Genomic DNA, 17293 nt, shown 5'->3' with positions numbered 1-17293 from the left:
TTCCTGCCCTCCCAAGGCAAGAAAGGTTATGTTGCAGTTGAGTCCTATTTGGTTGCATCCTGTGATTTTTAGGCCTGTGGCCACGTTGTTTTTTATTGTTTATTTTTGCTTTGAAGAAACACTTGCAGTATGGCTTTATGGTTAAGAAAGAACACAGACTAGAATTAATAACCTCAATTTGAAAATTGGGTCCTCCATTCACTAGCTGTGTTAACTTTGAGGAAGCTTCTTGGTTTCCCTGGGCCTCAGTTTCTACATCTGTAAAATGGACTGAATAACAGTAAATTAAACAAGGTATTATAGGTGAACTACCTTGAATTTTGCCTCAGATGTAAATAATCTTTAGTATTCTTTTTTTTTTTTTTTGAGACAGAGTCTCGCTCTGTCGCCCAGGCTGGAGTGCAGTGGCGCAATCTCGGCTCACTGCAAGCTCTGCCTCCCGGGTTCATGCCATTCTCCTGCCTCAGCCTCCCGAGTAGCTGGGACTACAGGCGCCCGCCACCACACCTGGCTAATTTTTTTGTATTTTTAGTAGAGACGGGGTTTCACTGTGTTAACCAGGATGGTCTTGATCTCCTGCCCTCGTGATCCACCCGCCTCGGCCTCCCAAGGTTCTGGGATTACACGCGTGAGCCACCGCTTCCGGCCAGTAATCTTCTGTGTGCACACTTTCTATTCACATCCAGAGGCACAGTTCTGGACATTGGGGATGGGGGATAGAGATGGTAAGGTTGAGCTTCCTGACTTACAGACCTTATAAATACAAGCATGCAGGAAAGGGGAACAGAAAAAGTTCTGTACACTTAAATCACCTCTCGGTGCTTCTCCCCACTCCGGTCATTATTTAGCCAGTAATCACATCCATTAAACACAAGCAAATGGCCAAGCAGACCTTTTTTCTGGAGGTGCTACAGTTTGATTTATGATAGGTGAGATTCTGTGAATACTTGTACCACTGGAGACAGAAATAGGCACTGCTTCCCTGGGTTCCCAGCATCTCAGATGTGCTTCATCCAGGGCTCATCACTTGGAAAATACTTAACACTCATGCCTGTCTCTCACTCCAAAATGTGAACTACTGGAGGACAGGAGTCTGTCACATTCATCCTTGTGTCTGTAGTTGTTACCCTATTATCTGCCTCACAGAGGACACCCAGATTTTGTTGCATGAGCCAGTGAATGATCTAATTCGTATCATCTTAGTTCCCTCTAGAGGTGTCTGTTAAATGTCAGCCCGTAAATGGGTTACTTTGTAGGAATCCTCCATCTATTTACTGCCCTACACTTTAATCTTAAGTCATTTGTCCCCTGAAAATATCCTCTCTAGTAGAAAGATTTGCTGGTGTTTCCTATGGGTGAGGAACCGGAGTGCCCTTCTTCTCTCCTTGCTTCTTGGTTCTAGATACCCATGGGTCATTCCTTTCTTATCAGAACATAGACTTTATGTCTTGCTCCAGTCTGATGTGTCTCAAACTACTAATAGCCGTACCTCTACCTTAGCAACCTTGGGATCAGTCTGCAGGGCCTGTCCTCATTTATTGCCACTTATTGTAGAGCCCTGACTTCTGGAATAGGATTTGCCATCTGTCGTGAGAAGATGTTGAGTGGACAAAACACAGTCACTACATCTCTGGTCGTTGCTTTTTTCTTGCCACCATAAACTTGTTGAGTGATCTTTGCTTTCTTCCTAATCCTGCGGAACTGTCTCTATTGATATATCAGTCATTCACGTGTAGAGGAGACTAGGAACTAATACTGTGAAGATTCATAATCCTACAGAATATTGTTAAGAACATTCTGTCTCAAAGCCTGCATTTTACTTCTTTTGATATATACATTCATACTCATACACACACATATATTTTGATAGATGAATGTGTTTGTGTATGTATATATAAATATACTTACCACCTAGTGTCCTAGAAAAATCTGTTGTTGTAAGGTCACCATTAGAAGATACTACATATCAAAGATTCATTATCATCACTTAGAAAAGCAGAGGTCTATTTTATATGTATAAAACCACTCGCTTATACACAGAGGATTTGAGGAAACTTTACAGTGAGAACAGATTCCATAACATAGTGATAAAATATTTATGAGAAAGGAGAATCACAGCCATAGAATTGTAAGTAAAAGTTGAAAGTGAAAAATCAAACAGAAAGCACCCACGGGTATACAGTCCATCAGTGCCTATGCAGTTGTGGGAGTTAAATGTTAAATTAGGCCCCCAGTTTTCTGGCCATCAAAGTGAAAAAGGAGATAGGGTCAAATACGCTATTCTTATTTTCAAAGAGGAAAAACCCTGCTGGATGGGACGACTGTCTCTCTAATAGCGATTTTTCATGTGGAAAGGAATGGATTTTATCCCACTGAATGATGAAGTTGATCATGTGCTTAATTGCGTTAACACCACAAATGCAGAAACTGGTTTCCTGGGATTGTTCTCAATAAAAAGCAAAGGCAAAATATTAAAATACAACTCAGTTCCAAAAGGTCAGATTGACACAGCTAGACCCTAGGTGCTTGGAACATTGTTTCTCAATTTTGCAAACTGCCCAACCATGGTGAGGTGGATCCAAAGACCCCAGTTCAGGAGACTGTGGGTAGAATGTTAACATGACTGACCCCACATGCAGAAATGGATTATGCACTGCCGCACTCACTTCCTATGCTGCCATCCATGTGATCCATATGCTTATGTTTTTTTCTTTTTAAAATCAACTTTAAAGCGAAAACATACAATTTTAAAATACACAGAACTCGAAAACTCGTGAGTTTTGAAAACACTAGCCTGATGAGTAGATGCAGAGAGAGCATCCTCCATAAATATTACTTTGTTTTTGTAGTTTGATTTTATTTTGTTGTGGCGGAGGGATGGGAGAGTTGCAGACCAGTTCATGACAGTTTGTAACTGCATTCTCTGACAAGCGCCGAAAGTAGAACTTATGAGGCTTTGGCTGAACAAGATCCTTGTTATTTAGAAACCAAAGGAACAGGTGGTATGATTATGTTCCTTTTATGTGAACTTAGAAGTCATCAAAATCATCACCTAGAAATATGACCTCCAAAGCAGTGTTGTAACAGCCCTCCACCTTCGTCAAGAACCCACTGTATGTCTGCTCCGGCCCACAAACAAATGTCCCATCAGCAGTCAGCTGGAGCTGGACAATGGCCTCTACTGTTAGATGGGTGTATGCTCTCCACTTAACACAGTACCCCCTGCTGTCTTACACATGGCCCACCTCTTGTTCCTGGAGGCATTTGGGTTTGAAATCCTCGGTGTAGAATGTGCAAGTGATTATTTGGTTTCTTAGATACGAGCATTTGTCCAACGTATATACACAAACATCTAGATAAAATGGAATATCTTGGTTGGAATGTCATAGCCAAAAGCTGACTCTGTCTGTATGACCTACTTATGAAGCGTTCCCCAAGTGAGTAAATGAATTAGTCTATAGTATTGTTATTGGATATAAGCCAGTTGAAACTACCAGAAATATTTTTAGCCTTACGGTATTTAATACTGAACCATTAGTTCTGACAGCATAGTTAGCAGGGCCAGGTGTATATTGAGGCTAGCCCCCATTCACAGCTCTAAGCAAGTCATCAGCACAAAAGAGGAAGAGTACCCTCTTCCCAGTGGTGCCAAGAGTGGTGGGTGGATGGGGTGGGGATGGGAGCATTACTGTGTATGGCACAACTAGCCAAAAGCAATTTCAGGGGGTTATGAAGTAAGTTCCAGAGAAAGGGGATCTGAATACAACTTAGCGTGTGTTTTTAGCCTGTTTTGTGCCATTTGAAATACTTCTGTTTTGGAGCACTCTGCTTCTCACAGCAGTATTAAAATGCAGCACTAACAATGAGGAGCCTGGATGAAGGTCATGTTGCCCACCCAGTAATTAGTTCCTGTTTTATTCAGACATATACGAAAGGCTAATAAAAACTGGAAGTAATCTTATGTTGGCCCTGACAGAATTTTCTCTAAGACAGTAACATGTGAAATCACCATTTAAAGGGGAGCCGTACCCAGCGTCAGCTTGCTCCTCATGTAAAATTTTGGCCTAGAAAATTCAGACCTGCAGGCTGTTAATTTAAAAAAAAAACGCTAGTACAGAAAACATTGATTAAGAACCCACTGTCTGTATAGCAATTATGCTCGTAATGTTTCTAAGGACATAATGTCTTCTACTGATAGAATAATGGAGATATTCTGATACTTTGAGAGAAATACTCCACTCAGTATGTGTTTATTGAGCACCCCTCATGTTCCTGGGGCCTTGTTAAGCTAATTTTGTTAAAGAGTGAAACAGATTGTTGTAATCCTTCCTAAGGGTTGTTCTCTTTCCCTTTTCCTGAAATAAGATATGCTTGGTGTCCTCCAGCACACACACACACTTCCCTCTTCTACCTGTGGAATAAGCCAATTGAAACTAGCAAACATATTTTTAGTCTTATAGTATTTAATACCGAGCCATTAATTATGAGAGTATAGTTAGCAAGACCAGATATTTATTGAGGCTAGTCCACATTCACAACTTTAAGAACATGTCATCAGTATAATTAATAAAGGGAAAACTTAAGGATTTAAAAACACACAGAACTCAAGAACTCCTGAGTTTTGAAAACACTAGCCTGAATGAATAGATGGAGAGAACATCCTCCATGAATAGTCCTTCTCTTTTCACTTTGGTTTGAATTTGTTTTGGTGGAGGGATGGGACAAGCTGCATGTCGAAGCTGCAGAGAGTTATCTAGAAGATTTAGCTATGAAAAGTGATGAAGGTGGCTACACTAAACAACAGATACTCAGTGTAGAGGAAGCAGCCTTGTATGGAAAGAAGATGCCACCTGGGACTTTCATAACAAGAGAGAAGAAGTCAATGCCTGGCTTCAAAGAATAGGCTGATTCTTATTAGGGGCTAACGCAGCTGATAACTTTAAGCTAAACCCCACGGCTGTTAAGAATTATGCTAAATCTACTCTGCCTGTGCTTTATAAATGGAACAACAAAGCCTGGATGACAGCATGGTTTATTGATTATTTTAAGCCCACCATTGAGACCTACTACTCAGAAAAAGAGATTTCTTCCAAAATATTACTGCTCATTGACAATGCACCTGGTCTCCCAAGAGCTCTGATGGAGGTGTACAAGATTAGTGTTGTTTTCGTGCCTAACACAACATCCATTCTGCAGCCCATGGACCAAGGAGTCATTTCAACTTTCAAGTCTTGTTAATTAAGAAAAACATTTCATAAGATTAGCTGCTGTAGATAGTCATTCCTCTGATGGATCAGAACTAAATCAATTGAAAACCTTCTGCAAAGGATTCACTCACCATTCTAGATGCCATTAAGAACACAGGTGATTCAGGGGAAGGTGTCAAAATATTAACATGGAGTTTGGAAGAAGTTGATTCCAACCCTCATGAATGACTTTGAGGAGCTGAAGACCTCAGTGGAAGAAGTAACTGCAGATGTAGTAGAAGGAGCAAGAGAACTAGAATTAAATGTGGGACCTGCAGAATGTGACTGAATTGCTGCAATCTCATGATAAAACTTGAAAGGATGAGGAGTTTCTTCTTATCGATGAGCAAAGAAAGTAGTTTCTTGAGATAGAATCTAGTCCTGGTGAGGATGCTGTGACAACATCTTCACCAGATAAAACGACAACCAGGGATTTAGACTATTACATAAATTTAGTTGATAAAGCAACAGCAGGGTTTTAGAGGATTGACTCCAGTTTTGAAACAAGTTCTACTGTAAGTAAAATGCTATCAAACAGCATCACATGCTACAAAGAAATCTTTCATGAAAGGAAGAGTTAGTCAGTGTGGCAAACTTCATTATTGTGTTATTTAAAGAAATTGCCACAGCCACCCCAACCTTCAGCAACCACCATCCTTATCAGTCAGCAGCCATCAGCATCAAGGCAATACCCTCCACCAGCAGAAAGATTACTATTTACTGAAGGCTCAGATGATCGTTAGCAGTTTTTAGCAATAAAGTATTTTAAATTAAGGAATGTACATTGTTTTTTAGACATAATGCTATTGTATACTTAATAGACTATAGCAGGGGTGTCCAATCTTTTGGCTTCCCTGGGCCACATTGGAAGAAGAAGATTGTCTTGGGCCACATGTAAAATACACTAACACTAATGATAGCTGATTAGATTAAAAAAAAACACACACACACACACACAAAATCTTACAATGTTTTAAGAAAGTTTGCATTCAAAGCCATCCTAGGCCTCATGTGGCCCGCAGGCTGCAGGTTAGACAAGTATGGACTACAGTACAGTGTAAACATAACTTTTAAATGCACTGGGAAGCCAAAAAGTTTGTGTGACTTGCTTGAGCTGGTCTGGAACTGAACCCACAATATCTTTGAGGTGTATCTATCACCATCCACCAATCAGTGTAGTTTGGTAGGCAGTAGCATGTACTAATAGTCTATATTACAAAATTCTCTTTTAGGAGTTCTGAAGTATATTCAAGAAGGAAGGGAAGATTCCAGAACTTAGAAACTTAAAGTTTAATTTTGCAGACACAAAACACATACAAAAAATCACTAAAAAGACACTTCTGTGCTTCATATTGAGAAGTACAAATTACACAGTAAATTATTTCTTCATAACACTTTTCCACATCCACTTAAATCACCCTTTTGTGGAGATTGTGGCAATCTCCACACTGTTCTGAGATTCACATCTACCCCTGATAGGTGAAGAAGTAATTGGTCATTGCTCCTCAAAAACCACAGGTAGCCTTTTTATCATATACTTTACTTAAGAGCCTCTATAAATCTCTTTGAACATCAAACAGATTTCATTGTGTTGTGTGACTTTTTTCACCCTTAAAGATTGATTGTGTTTCCAGGCTGTGTTTTTAGGATTCTCCATCTTTCTCACTTCCACTCCCTTGATCCTTGTGCTTTTGCTAGTGAAACCTAAGTGCCACAGTTCTCTCGTCAGTCCCATCCCCTCCTGCTTAAGCTTCTGCACACCCTACCATAAAATCAAGTCCACTTGAAGCAGCTTTATTCATAACCAGAACCTGCCCTCCACACTTCCTCAGATCATGCACCAGGGTTTGTGGCTTCACCCAGATGGTAGCTGTGGTTGATCAACTCAACCAAATAATTAGTATTGATTGGTTTATATTTTTTAGTTTCCATGGATGTTCATTTTGTTAGAGTACAGTATTTTGCCTCGCTCTACAGCCTGCAAATTTAATATATAAAAGTACTCCGTTTTCTATACTTTTTGGAACTTATAGTCTAGCTGCACAATTCCTTTCAATCCCAACTCAGATTAGTTTGTTAGCTAAAAGTATATAGAAGAATTCTGAGCCATGGTAAGATGATTCTTTTTTAACATTAATTTTCTGAAAAAATGTTGTATCCATGTAGCACTAAGGAAGGAGTTTAAACATTCACATGTACTATGTGTGCACACATAAAATCACTGCCTCATTCATGTGACTTTAAGCAAATCACGTCATCTCTTTAAGTTTCATCTTCATTATCGAAAAAACTGGTATTAATAATACTCGTTCTGTCTTCTTAGCGGGGTTGTTATAAAATAAATATAAAGTAATTGTCCTTGAGTATAATGCAAATGCAAATATCCTCCAAATGCGGTGAAAGTATTTTAGACATGCAAGGGGACATATTAAATGATTTGGGGACGGATAGAAGAGCCCTTGAAAGATGGGGATATCATCATCCAGCTTTCACCGGCAGATTGAGCAGGGCTCATCACCTCAGGAGAACTTTCTTCAGCTTAGGAGTACTTTTTTAAAAAATAGCTTTAGGAGACACCATGCAATTTACCAACTTAAGTTGTGCAATTCTGTTGTTTTCAGTGTATGCTCAGAGTTGTGCAATCATCAGCACAATCAGTTTCAGAACATTTTCATCAAGCCATCAGAAAACTCCTGAACTGATTGCAGTCACTGCCCATTTTCCCCCTAAGCTCTCAGTTCTAGGCAACCACTAATCTACTTTCTATCTCTATGGACGTGCCTATGATGGGTGTTTCATATAAGTAGAGTTATATAATATTAATACCTTGTCTTTTGTGACTGGCTTCTTTCACTTAGTGTAATATTTTCAAGTGTCATTCATGTTACATTGCATATCAGAACTTCATTTCTTTTTATGGCCACGTAATATTTTATTGTATAGATATACTACTTTTTGTTTATATATCAGTTAATGGATATTTAGGTTCATTCTTTCTTGGCTCTTGGGCTGCTAGGAACATTTGTTTATAGTGCTTTTTTGTGGGTATATATTTTCATTTCTCTTGGGTATATACCTAGGAGTAGAGTTGCTTGATGATATGGTAACTCAAATTAAGAAACTCACAAACTGTTTTCCAAAGCAGCTGTGCTTTTACATCCTCACTAAAAATCTATGAGAATTCCAGTTTCTCCACATCCTCATCAGTGCTCGTTACTATTTTTTAATTATATCCATCATAGTGGGTGTGAAATGGTGTTCATTGCAGCTTAGATTTGAATTCCCCGAGTGACTAATGATTCGAGCATCTTTTCATGTGTTTATTGTCCATTTCTGTCTTATTTGAAGAAGTGTCTGTTCAAAGTTTTGCCCGTTTTGATTAGATTATTTTTATCATTTAATTATGGGAGTTCTCAGTACCAGTTTTTTAAAATCAGATATATGATTGCAAATACTTTCTCCCAATCTGTAGGGTTGTCTTTTTACCTTTTTGATGGTGTCCTTTTAAGTCCCAAAATTGATGAAGTCCAGTTTATCTGTTTTGTTCCTTTGTTGCTTATGCTTTGAATGTCACATCTAAGAAACCACTCCCTAATCAAAGGCCACAAAGATTAACTGTTATACTTCCTTCTAAGAGCACTATAGGTGTAGCTGTTGTATTTAGATCATAACTCTATGATTCATTTTGAGTTAATTTTTGTATATGGTGTGAGGCATAGGGTTTTCTTCTTTACTCTTTTGCATGTAGATAATGCAAAAGACTTTCAACCTCAGGCCTGGCATGGTGGCTCACACCTGTAATCCTAGCACTTTGGGAGGCCAAGGTGGTTGGATCACTTGAGGTCAGAGGAGTTCAAGACCAGCCTGGCCAACATGGTCTTTACTAAAAATACAAAAATTAGCTGGGCATGGTGTCATGCACCTGTAGTCCCAGATACTTGGGAGGCTGAGGCAGGAGAATCACTTGAACCCAGGAGGTAAAGGTTGCAGTGAGCTCAGATCACGCCACTCCACTCCAGCCTGGGTGACAGAGTGAGACTCTATATCAAAAAAAAAAAAAAAAAAAAAAAAAAAGACTTTGAACCCCATTGAGTCTTGGCCATCTTGTCAAAATATCTGTAAATGTGATAGTTTATTTCTGAACTCTCAATTCCATTGAACTATATATCTATCCCTGTGGCAGTACCACATAGTCTTGATTACTATAGCATTGTATTATGTTTTGAAATCAGGAAGTAGGAGTTCTCTAACTTTGTTCTCCCTTTTAAGATTGTTTTGGCAATTCTGGGTCCCTTGCATTTTCATATGAATTTTATGATCAGCTTATCAATTTCTACAAAAGAGCCAGCTAGGAGTTTGATAGAGATTGCATTGAACATGTAGATCAATTTGGGGAATATTTCCATTTAAACAATGTTGTCTTTCAATCCATGAACACGGGATGTCCCGTTTATTTAGGCCTTTTTAGTTTTTTGAAAATGTTTTGTTATTTTCAAAATACAAGTTTGCACTTATGTTATTAAATTTATTCCTAAGTATTGTATACTTTTTGATGCTATTGTGATTGGAATTGTTTTCTTCATTTTCTGATTGTTCATTGCTAGGGTATACAAACACAATTTGGGGAGTTGCAATTGTACCCTGCAACTTTGTTGAACTTGTTTATACATTCTGATAGTTTTTTAGTGGATCCCTTAAAACTGTTTACATACAAGATCATGTCATCTGCAATTAGAGATAGTTTTACGTCTTCCTTTCCAATCTGGATGCTTTTAATTTATTTATTTTTCCTAATTGCTCTGGCTAGAATTTTCATTACTATGTTGAATTGAAGTGGTGAGAGCACACCTCATTGTCTTGTTCCTGATCTTAGGGGGAAAGCACTTGGACTTTTGCCATTAAGTATGAGGTTAGCTGTAGGACTTTTGTAGATGCCATTTATCAAGTTGAGGAAGTTCCATTCTATTCCTAGTTGGTTGAGCATTTTTATCATGAAAGAATATTAGATTCTGTCAGATGCCAAAAACTGTGTCTATCGAATGATCATGTTGCTTTTTTTCCTTATTGTGTGACATATCGTATTAACATTAATATTTTGGATGTTAAACCAACCTTGCATTCTTGGAATAAGTCTCACTTGGTCATGGTGTATAATTTTGTTTATATGTTGCTGGAAGTGGTCTGCTAGTAATTTTTTTTAAGATTTTTGTGTCTACATTTATAATATACTGATCTGTAGTTGTGTTTTCTTGTCTTGGTGGGAGTTATTTTAAATCAACTAAAATTAAAGAATGAATGTAGGGAGAGTGTTTCAAGGCAGAGAAAAATTTAAAAATCATTGATATTGTGATGAGACTTCTAAATATGGGACTATGAGTCCTTAGCAGAACATAACCCTGAAGCACAATGGAAGGAGCACAAGGTTTCAGTTGAAGAGCTACTGTTTTGGCTTCTGTCGTTTGCTGTATGACTTTGAGTAAACTACCTAGGATTTCCTCACTTTTAAACTCAGGATAATAATACCTATGTCAGACCTTCATTATAGGGATTAAGTGAGGTGATACATATAGAGAGTATTTTGTTAAAGGCCAAACACTATTAAAATTATACGTGTTTATACCATGTATAGAGAAAAAGAATTTAAGAGAGAGCACTGGAGGAACAGAACATCACCACTTCAAAAAAGACCATAATAAAATTTTTGAAGCAGAACAAAACCTACTGTGGAGGCAGGATCATTCATTTGAGGTAGACAATGATTTAACCAAACAAATAGAATCACTTTAAAGCACATACCAGATATGTGAGTGTCATGGTCATAAAGTTTAGCTTTGTCTGGGATGGAAGGAAGTCATTGTAGATTTTCCTAGGGGGAATTTCTGTTCCTTGGTGTAAACTGGATAACAGTGTGTTTTATTTTATTTTGTTTTGCTTCACTTTATTGTTTTCTGTTACATGAACTTACATTGAGTTTAGTAAATTTCCATCAACTTATAACCTCCTATTAGAAATTTTCTAGAGGCTGTTTGAAAAACATCAAAGGACACAACTAAAAAATGACTACAAATATGCCTTGTTTGTTTTAACTCTTTTCAGATACAAAGCCAGCCTGCGTATTTAACAATGTGGAATATTATGATGGAGACATGTTTCGAATGGACAACTGTCGGTTCTGTCGATGCCAAGGGGGCGTTGCCATCTGCTTCACTGCCCAGTGTGGTGAGATAAACTGCGAGAGGTACTACGTGCCCGAAGGAGAGTGCTGCCCAGTGTGTGAAGGTAAGAAAAGGTGCTAATTACAGATTAACAGGAGTATACATGGTATAGAGTTCTAAAATCAAAATCGTCCTAATTCAGTCTCATCCAAAAGTAAAGGAATACTGAAGTTCCTTTTTTAGCCTTTTTTAGGACACCGTGGTCTATCTTTTAGCATGTTAAAGCCAGGTAGAGTGTGTGGAAACACTTCCCTAAGGGAAGCTATGCCTGGGTGTAGACAATGGGTCACCTCTTTCCACAGGCAATGTGAGATGTCCCAGAGTTGTTTTCCGTTCCTCCCCTGCAGTTCTAGCAATTCCTCAGCAAGTCCTAGGGCAAAGCTTTATCTTCACCCTGGCATTAGAGCTCACCACCTGCTCACCTCAGATTTCTCAGTTAGGATAATGTGGGCCTCACCCTGACAGTCTCAGCTTGCCAGCCTAGAGAGGAACTAACTCTGCCACTGTCGTATTACCCAGGACCCTCCAGGGAGGTCAGGGACCTGCTACTGCTTCTCTGAAAATATGTGGTGGTTCACATGGGGTCGTGGTATCAGGTGGTGGTGACACCAGCTCAAGACCCAGCCAGGTGTCAGGTGTGACTCTCAGGAATCTGCTTTGTCTGGATTCCCCTTTTCTCTCCAAGAAGTAATATGTTCATATTCCTTCAACAGGCTGCATCTTCCCATCACTAATGTTCATAAACAATAAGCATTTCAAAACTGTTGCTCTTAATATCACTCCCTGCAACCCACACATTTTACAGATTAGGATGTTGAAGTTCAGAAGAGAAAAGTCACTTGCCTGTAAAGTCACTTTACAGTGCAGCCAGTAACAATAACCCCATGCCCGACTGTGTCTATAGTGTTCTTCTGACAACACAACACTGTTTCCCCAGAAAGGAAGGTCTTGTGAGCCTTCCTGTCCTAACCAGGCCCCAGATCTTCAATCTAAAGTCACATGTGTTAATCTTATGCCTGATCTCTGCACACAAAGTGGGAGGGCACAGTGTCATGCCACTTTCCATACTTCCTCATTTTCATAAAATTTTCTCCTTTTGATATTTGAGCTATATTTGCAACATAATATTGAAGATCTGAAAATGTTTAAAGTATAAAAATTGCATTCCTAACATAGTTCATAACAGTGAGTTCTTTTCCCTACTAGAGGTTATTTTACCCAACATAGGAGAAAAGTAGTTTATTTTTTAGGTGATGTTGACAATTAAAAAGAATTACTTCAAATTTTTAACCTTCCTAATTGTTTTGTTCCCTACCTGCCCCCAGTCTGCAATAGTTCTGAAACTGTGCAGCAGTTGATGCTGTAAAAATGTAGACACGAACCTCTGTGTAGTCATCATAATGAGTTGTCTGGGCATGGATCCGGTTATGTCTCACTTCCTGGAATTCAGATCCAGGCTCAACGTAGAAAAATATGTATTCTAATACTTTTTACACAGGAATTTAAAAAATCTTCTCTTGCTCAGGTCCATTGGCCGCCTCCCTCTCTGGCAGACTGCCTTCCTAACGCTGTGATGGCATTATTTTAAATGCTGACCTTCTAACTGACTTTATTATAATGTCCCACTATGTCCTTAGAATAATGATGACCAAACTCTGTGAACTGTCTGGATTCCTCTCCCAGCACAGCAGTAGTTGTTTGTTGAAGCCAGTTTTTTATGTATTTCTGAGAAAGAAAATTGAGTAATTTATCTGGTTGCTCTCAATAGAGGGATAAGTGAGGGTTTCATATGCAGTATTTATATACTTGTCAATAACCTCAGAAACTTTCTTTTTTTTACAGTAGCTTTGGCTACTTCTGTCTCCTACCTGGGGCTGCAGCTTAGCTTCCCAGCTTATGGGAGAAAAAATGGCCTAAGTTCACAGCCCTCCTCCAAGGCACAGTGACCCATGGTATGTCTAGACTAGCCTTGTCATGAACAAGTCCACAGCAAGACCACTGTTGCCCACATGGTCCTGCAGGTACATGAGATAGAGTTTTAGAAGTAACAATATCACTCTGACTTAGGGCATTGTTGCTTCCGCTTTACAGTTAGGGAAATTGAGGTTTGATAAACATTTATGTCTACAACTGTGAAGACATTGTCAGAGCCTAAAATGGAGTCATGTTTTCTAATTACCAACCCACAGCTCTTGCCACAAAGCTTTCCAACTTTACAGAGTGATAACACCTGCACATTGGTTTTTTAGACTACAGATCCTCTTCTCTGGGACTGCTGTGTCAGGATGAGTAGACATAAATTCAGTGTGACAGCTTCTTTTGCATGCACCCCCAGAGACTCCTCATGCAACCCTGCGCTTCTGTTGATCACAGTGGGAATAGAACTGCTGATGACTAGAACCCAGGGAAAAATGTCTCTGGGTACTGACAGAGATAAGATTTAGAAGATGCTCAGTCTAACTCTGAACTCATGTTCTCATTTAGATCCAGTGTATCCTTTTAATAATCCCGCTGGCTGCTATGCCAATGGCCTGATCCTTGCCCACGGAGACCGGTGGCGGGAAGACGACTGCACATTCTGCCAGTGCGTCAACGGTGAACGCCACTGCGTTGCGACCGTCTGCGGACAGACCTGCACAAACCCTGTGAAAGTGCCTGGGGAGTGTTGCCCTGTGTGCGAAGGTAAATCTTGTAGATGCTAATGAGTCCCTGGTGAATGTCTTCTGTTGGAGAAGCTTCTACCAGCGTACGTTCTTGTTTGTTTATTTCCTTGGGCACAATGTCTGCTTCACGCTGTTACCAGTTGCCAACAAATTTATCAAACAGCTCAAACTGATGATTTGAGGAAATGTTGCACGTGTAAAATGAGAATAGTGTGGTCGTTATTTTGCCATTGCAAATAGGCGCGTCTGAATACTTTACAGTATAAGAATATGTACATTTTAATTAAGTTCACTTTGAACCTAATTAACACCCAAAGGTCAGCCTAACAAAAGGAAATTGAAAATGAGACCGATGAGTCAATCTTAGCAGATTTGACTTGTGATGCTTCCATATGCCCAAGCGTCCTGGCAACTAGAAGAAAAGACTGGAACCATGAAAGCCAATTTCCACTGCCTAGTGCCGTCACCGAGTATCTGTTCTACTTCTCATATACCAATGGCTGTGGCTTTGCAATTCCTCTAGTGCTGTTATTTATGTCGTGGTTACCTGCATTTGCTATCTCTCTTCTTGTTCAGTGGAGGGAAGCCTGAGGCATCCTGGACTAGTTTTTCTGTCCCAACTCCTATTCCAGCACATTTCCTCCATCCTGGGAAGATTCTCTGCATACTTAACTCATGTCAGTCTTTAATCTTGTGTCCATGTCTGTTAGTGCAGACAAGGGCTTGAATATTTATACAGACATTTCTAATAGAGGGTATCCAGCATTAAGAAGTACATTTGCATAGTAAAATGAACTAACGTGGATCAAAAATTAATCCATGTTGAAGATGGATCTTTCTAGAATTTCTAAAAACAGATATTGAAAAATGGACTTATCTTTCCAGAAAGTCAGTTAAGTAGACTAAGTCTTTTAAATACGAAGAAATCTTGTGCTTCCACCGAAATGTTCATAAACTCAGACTCCAGAGTTTGCCTGACTAGCTTCATCAGCCTCTGAGGGGCTAGACTTATTAAAGACCTTAAAAATCTTATAAAAGTTTAAGCTTGAGGACTCTCTTTCTGTTGACATCACCGATTCCCTTGTCATTACTGTACTCAGAGTGCAGCTGCCACACTCCAGAACTTTACAGCTTCCAGATGACCAGTTTTGTGGAAGTCACCCACCCCTGCATGTATATATACTCCTCCCATTCCCTAAAGGCAGCATTTCAGTGCTGAAAAAAAAAGAGCATGTAGAAATACATATGATGGTTGTATAGTCGGCCTTACAGGAAAGGGTGCCTTACTGAAGCAGATGAAGATAAGAATGTCAGTCCCTAAGAATTAGGGACAATCTGTTGCCAACTTGAAATATTTAATTACGAATATTTGGGACACACGGTAAGGAATATGAAAAGCATAAATTCATAATCCAGTAAACATTAGCCTTTTAACCTCATGGGTCTTGTGTCATAAATTCAAAATAAAACTTTAAAAACTTGTTGAATAAAAGAGCCTTTCCTCTGGAAGTAAATGAAAGGAAGGCTGATCCTTTTGCACCCACCTTTTGCATTTATCAGCATATCCATCATGAAGAGTGGAGAAGGAAGGCAGTTGGTGAACAGGTAAATATATATATAACTCATTTATTACCATTTTCTTAGCACACATTGATGTTTGGGTAAGGAGTGAAACTTAGTGTGGTCACATAGAATTTGGTCTCTGCAACATCTGCATAGAGCTGTAATCTAATCATCTACTGTTTGAGAAAAGAGTTACAGTTTTGGTGAGCCATTAATTTGAAAAAATTAAGAACCTCCTGGAATTCAGATACAGCATTGGACGCAAAGATAAGTAAGAGATAACCTTTAACTTTGAAGAAGCTATTTAGGCTGAGTTTTGAATTAAACCAGAAGAAAGGGAATGTCCCCGTTGAGGTATGGTGGGGTAAGTGCATCACATTTGTACCCAATTTCATTTAACCTTCAGAGCAACACTGCTGAAGCCTTTATTATCCCATTTTGGAGATGAAGACATTCAGGTTTAGGGCGATTTAGGTCATTTCCCCCAAGGGTATAGTTGCCATTGTGTGGCTGAGTGAAGATCAACTGAAGTTTGTCAGATTCGGCTCCATTTGTGCTTGCTTCCCCTGCCCCACACAGCATCCCAGCCTAACTCATGCCCTGCTTCTAGTGTCCTCACCCATCTCTACTCACCTCTGGCTTTTGGCTCTGTTGAGGAGTGAGGGCAGTCAGCGGAGGCAAGGGAGGAAATCATTTTGCAGTTTGAAAACTACTCCAGGTATTTTGAATGTGATCGTCCACCTACTGTCTCCTCGCAGTTTGAAGACCTCAGGGGAAAGATGCCTTTGAGATGCATCCCTGAGTTCACTTCTAGAGCCTCAGGTCTGGGCAGCCCCCTCCACCTCAACAGAGCTCAGCATCCTTGTCATTTCAGCGGTAAAGTTCTGCTGGCCTTTTTTCCTCTCTGTCTCTTTCATGCTCTGGCTCTGATCTCTCATCAAACCTTTCAGAAGATTCCATTTTCTGGTTCTCAGAAATAATTTATCTTGCTTTTCTTGTTTTTGTTTTTAACTTAGTTGAGTAGTGAGTTTCATATGAATGTATTTACTCTCCAATAATGCTTTCATTTTAAGATGTATTAATAATAAGAACACAGATTATTTTAGTATAGGATTAAAAAACAGTGCACAGCTTAAGATAATGATACTAAAGGGTTATTTATGGCTACTAATAATAAACTTACAAAATAACACAAGGTGAATGGATCTTACTGCTTAGTTTATAGAGTCCAAGAAAGTCTCTGGGATCATTTGAAGACATTTTTTCTCAGCAGTCATTCAATATCATACTTAAATATAATTTCAAATGATTTCAGAGTAGCAAAAGGATTGTATGAAATAAGAAGAATTGCAAGGTGTTAATGTGCAATAAATAAGCAATCACCCAGAAATAGTTAGAGGAAAACCAGAAACACTGGTATTTATTTAGTTTATACACACAATAAATTCCTCTGTGCACAGTTGCATAACCAGTGTTGGCCCTTACCCTATTAGCTACAGTCTCTAGGTACATCGTCAGAGTATGAAATTAGATGAAAGGACCCCACACAAGGATTGTGGTTTTAGATTCTAAGTAAACTAACAGCATCACTAAATATGGAGTGTTA

General features: G+C 39.2%; 1 protein-coding gene across 5 annotated transcripts in view; it reads left to right on the top strand.

Annotated features, from left to right (window-relative positions):
• The window catches only part of CRIM1 (cysteine rich transmembrane BMP regulator 1), a 195242-nt gene that overhangs the window by 109760 nt on the left and 68189 nt on the right, over positions 1-17293 (top strand). For all 5 annotated transcript variants that reach the window (XM_003817664.7, XM_008970907.5, XM_034952924.3 and 2 more), the window contains 2 exons: positions 11343-11525; positions 13946-14143. In XM_003817664.7, the coding sequence (XP_003817712.3) occupies positions 11343-11525; positions 13946-14143 (381 nt within the window). The remainder of the gene's footprint in view (positions 1-11342; positions 11526-13945; positions 14144-17293) is intronic.

The sequence above is a fragment of the Pan paniscus genome, chromosome 12 (genome assembly GCF_029289425.2).
Source record: "Pan paniscus chromosome 12, NHGRI_mPanPan1-v2.0_pri, whole genome shotgun sequence".
Classification (NCBI taxonomy): Eukaryota; Metazoa; Chordata; class Mammalia; order Primates; family Hominidae; genus Pan; species Pan paniscus.
Note: the sequence above shows the minus strand (reverse complement) of the source record. Positions and strands in the feature narration are given on the sequence as shown.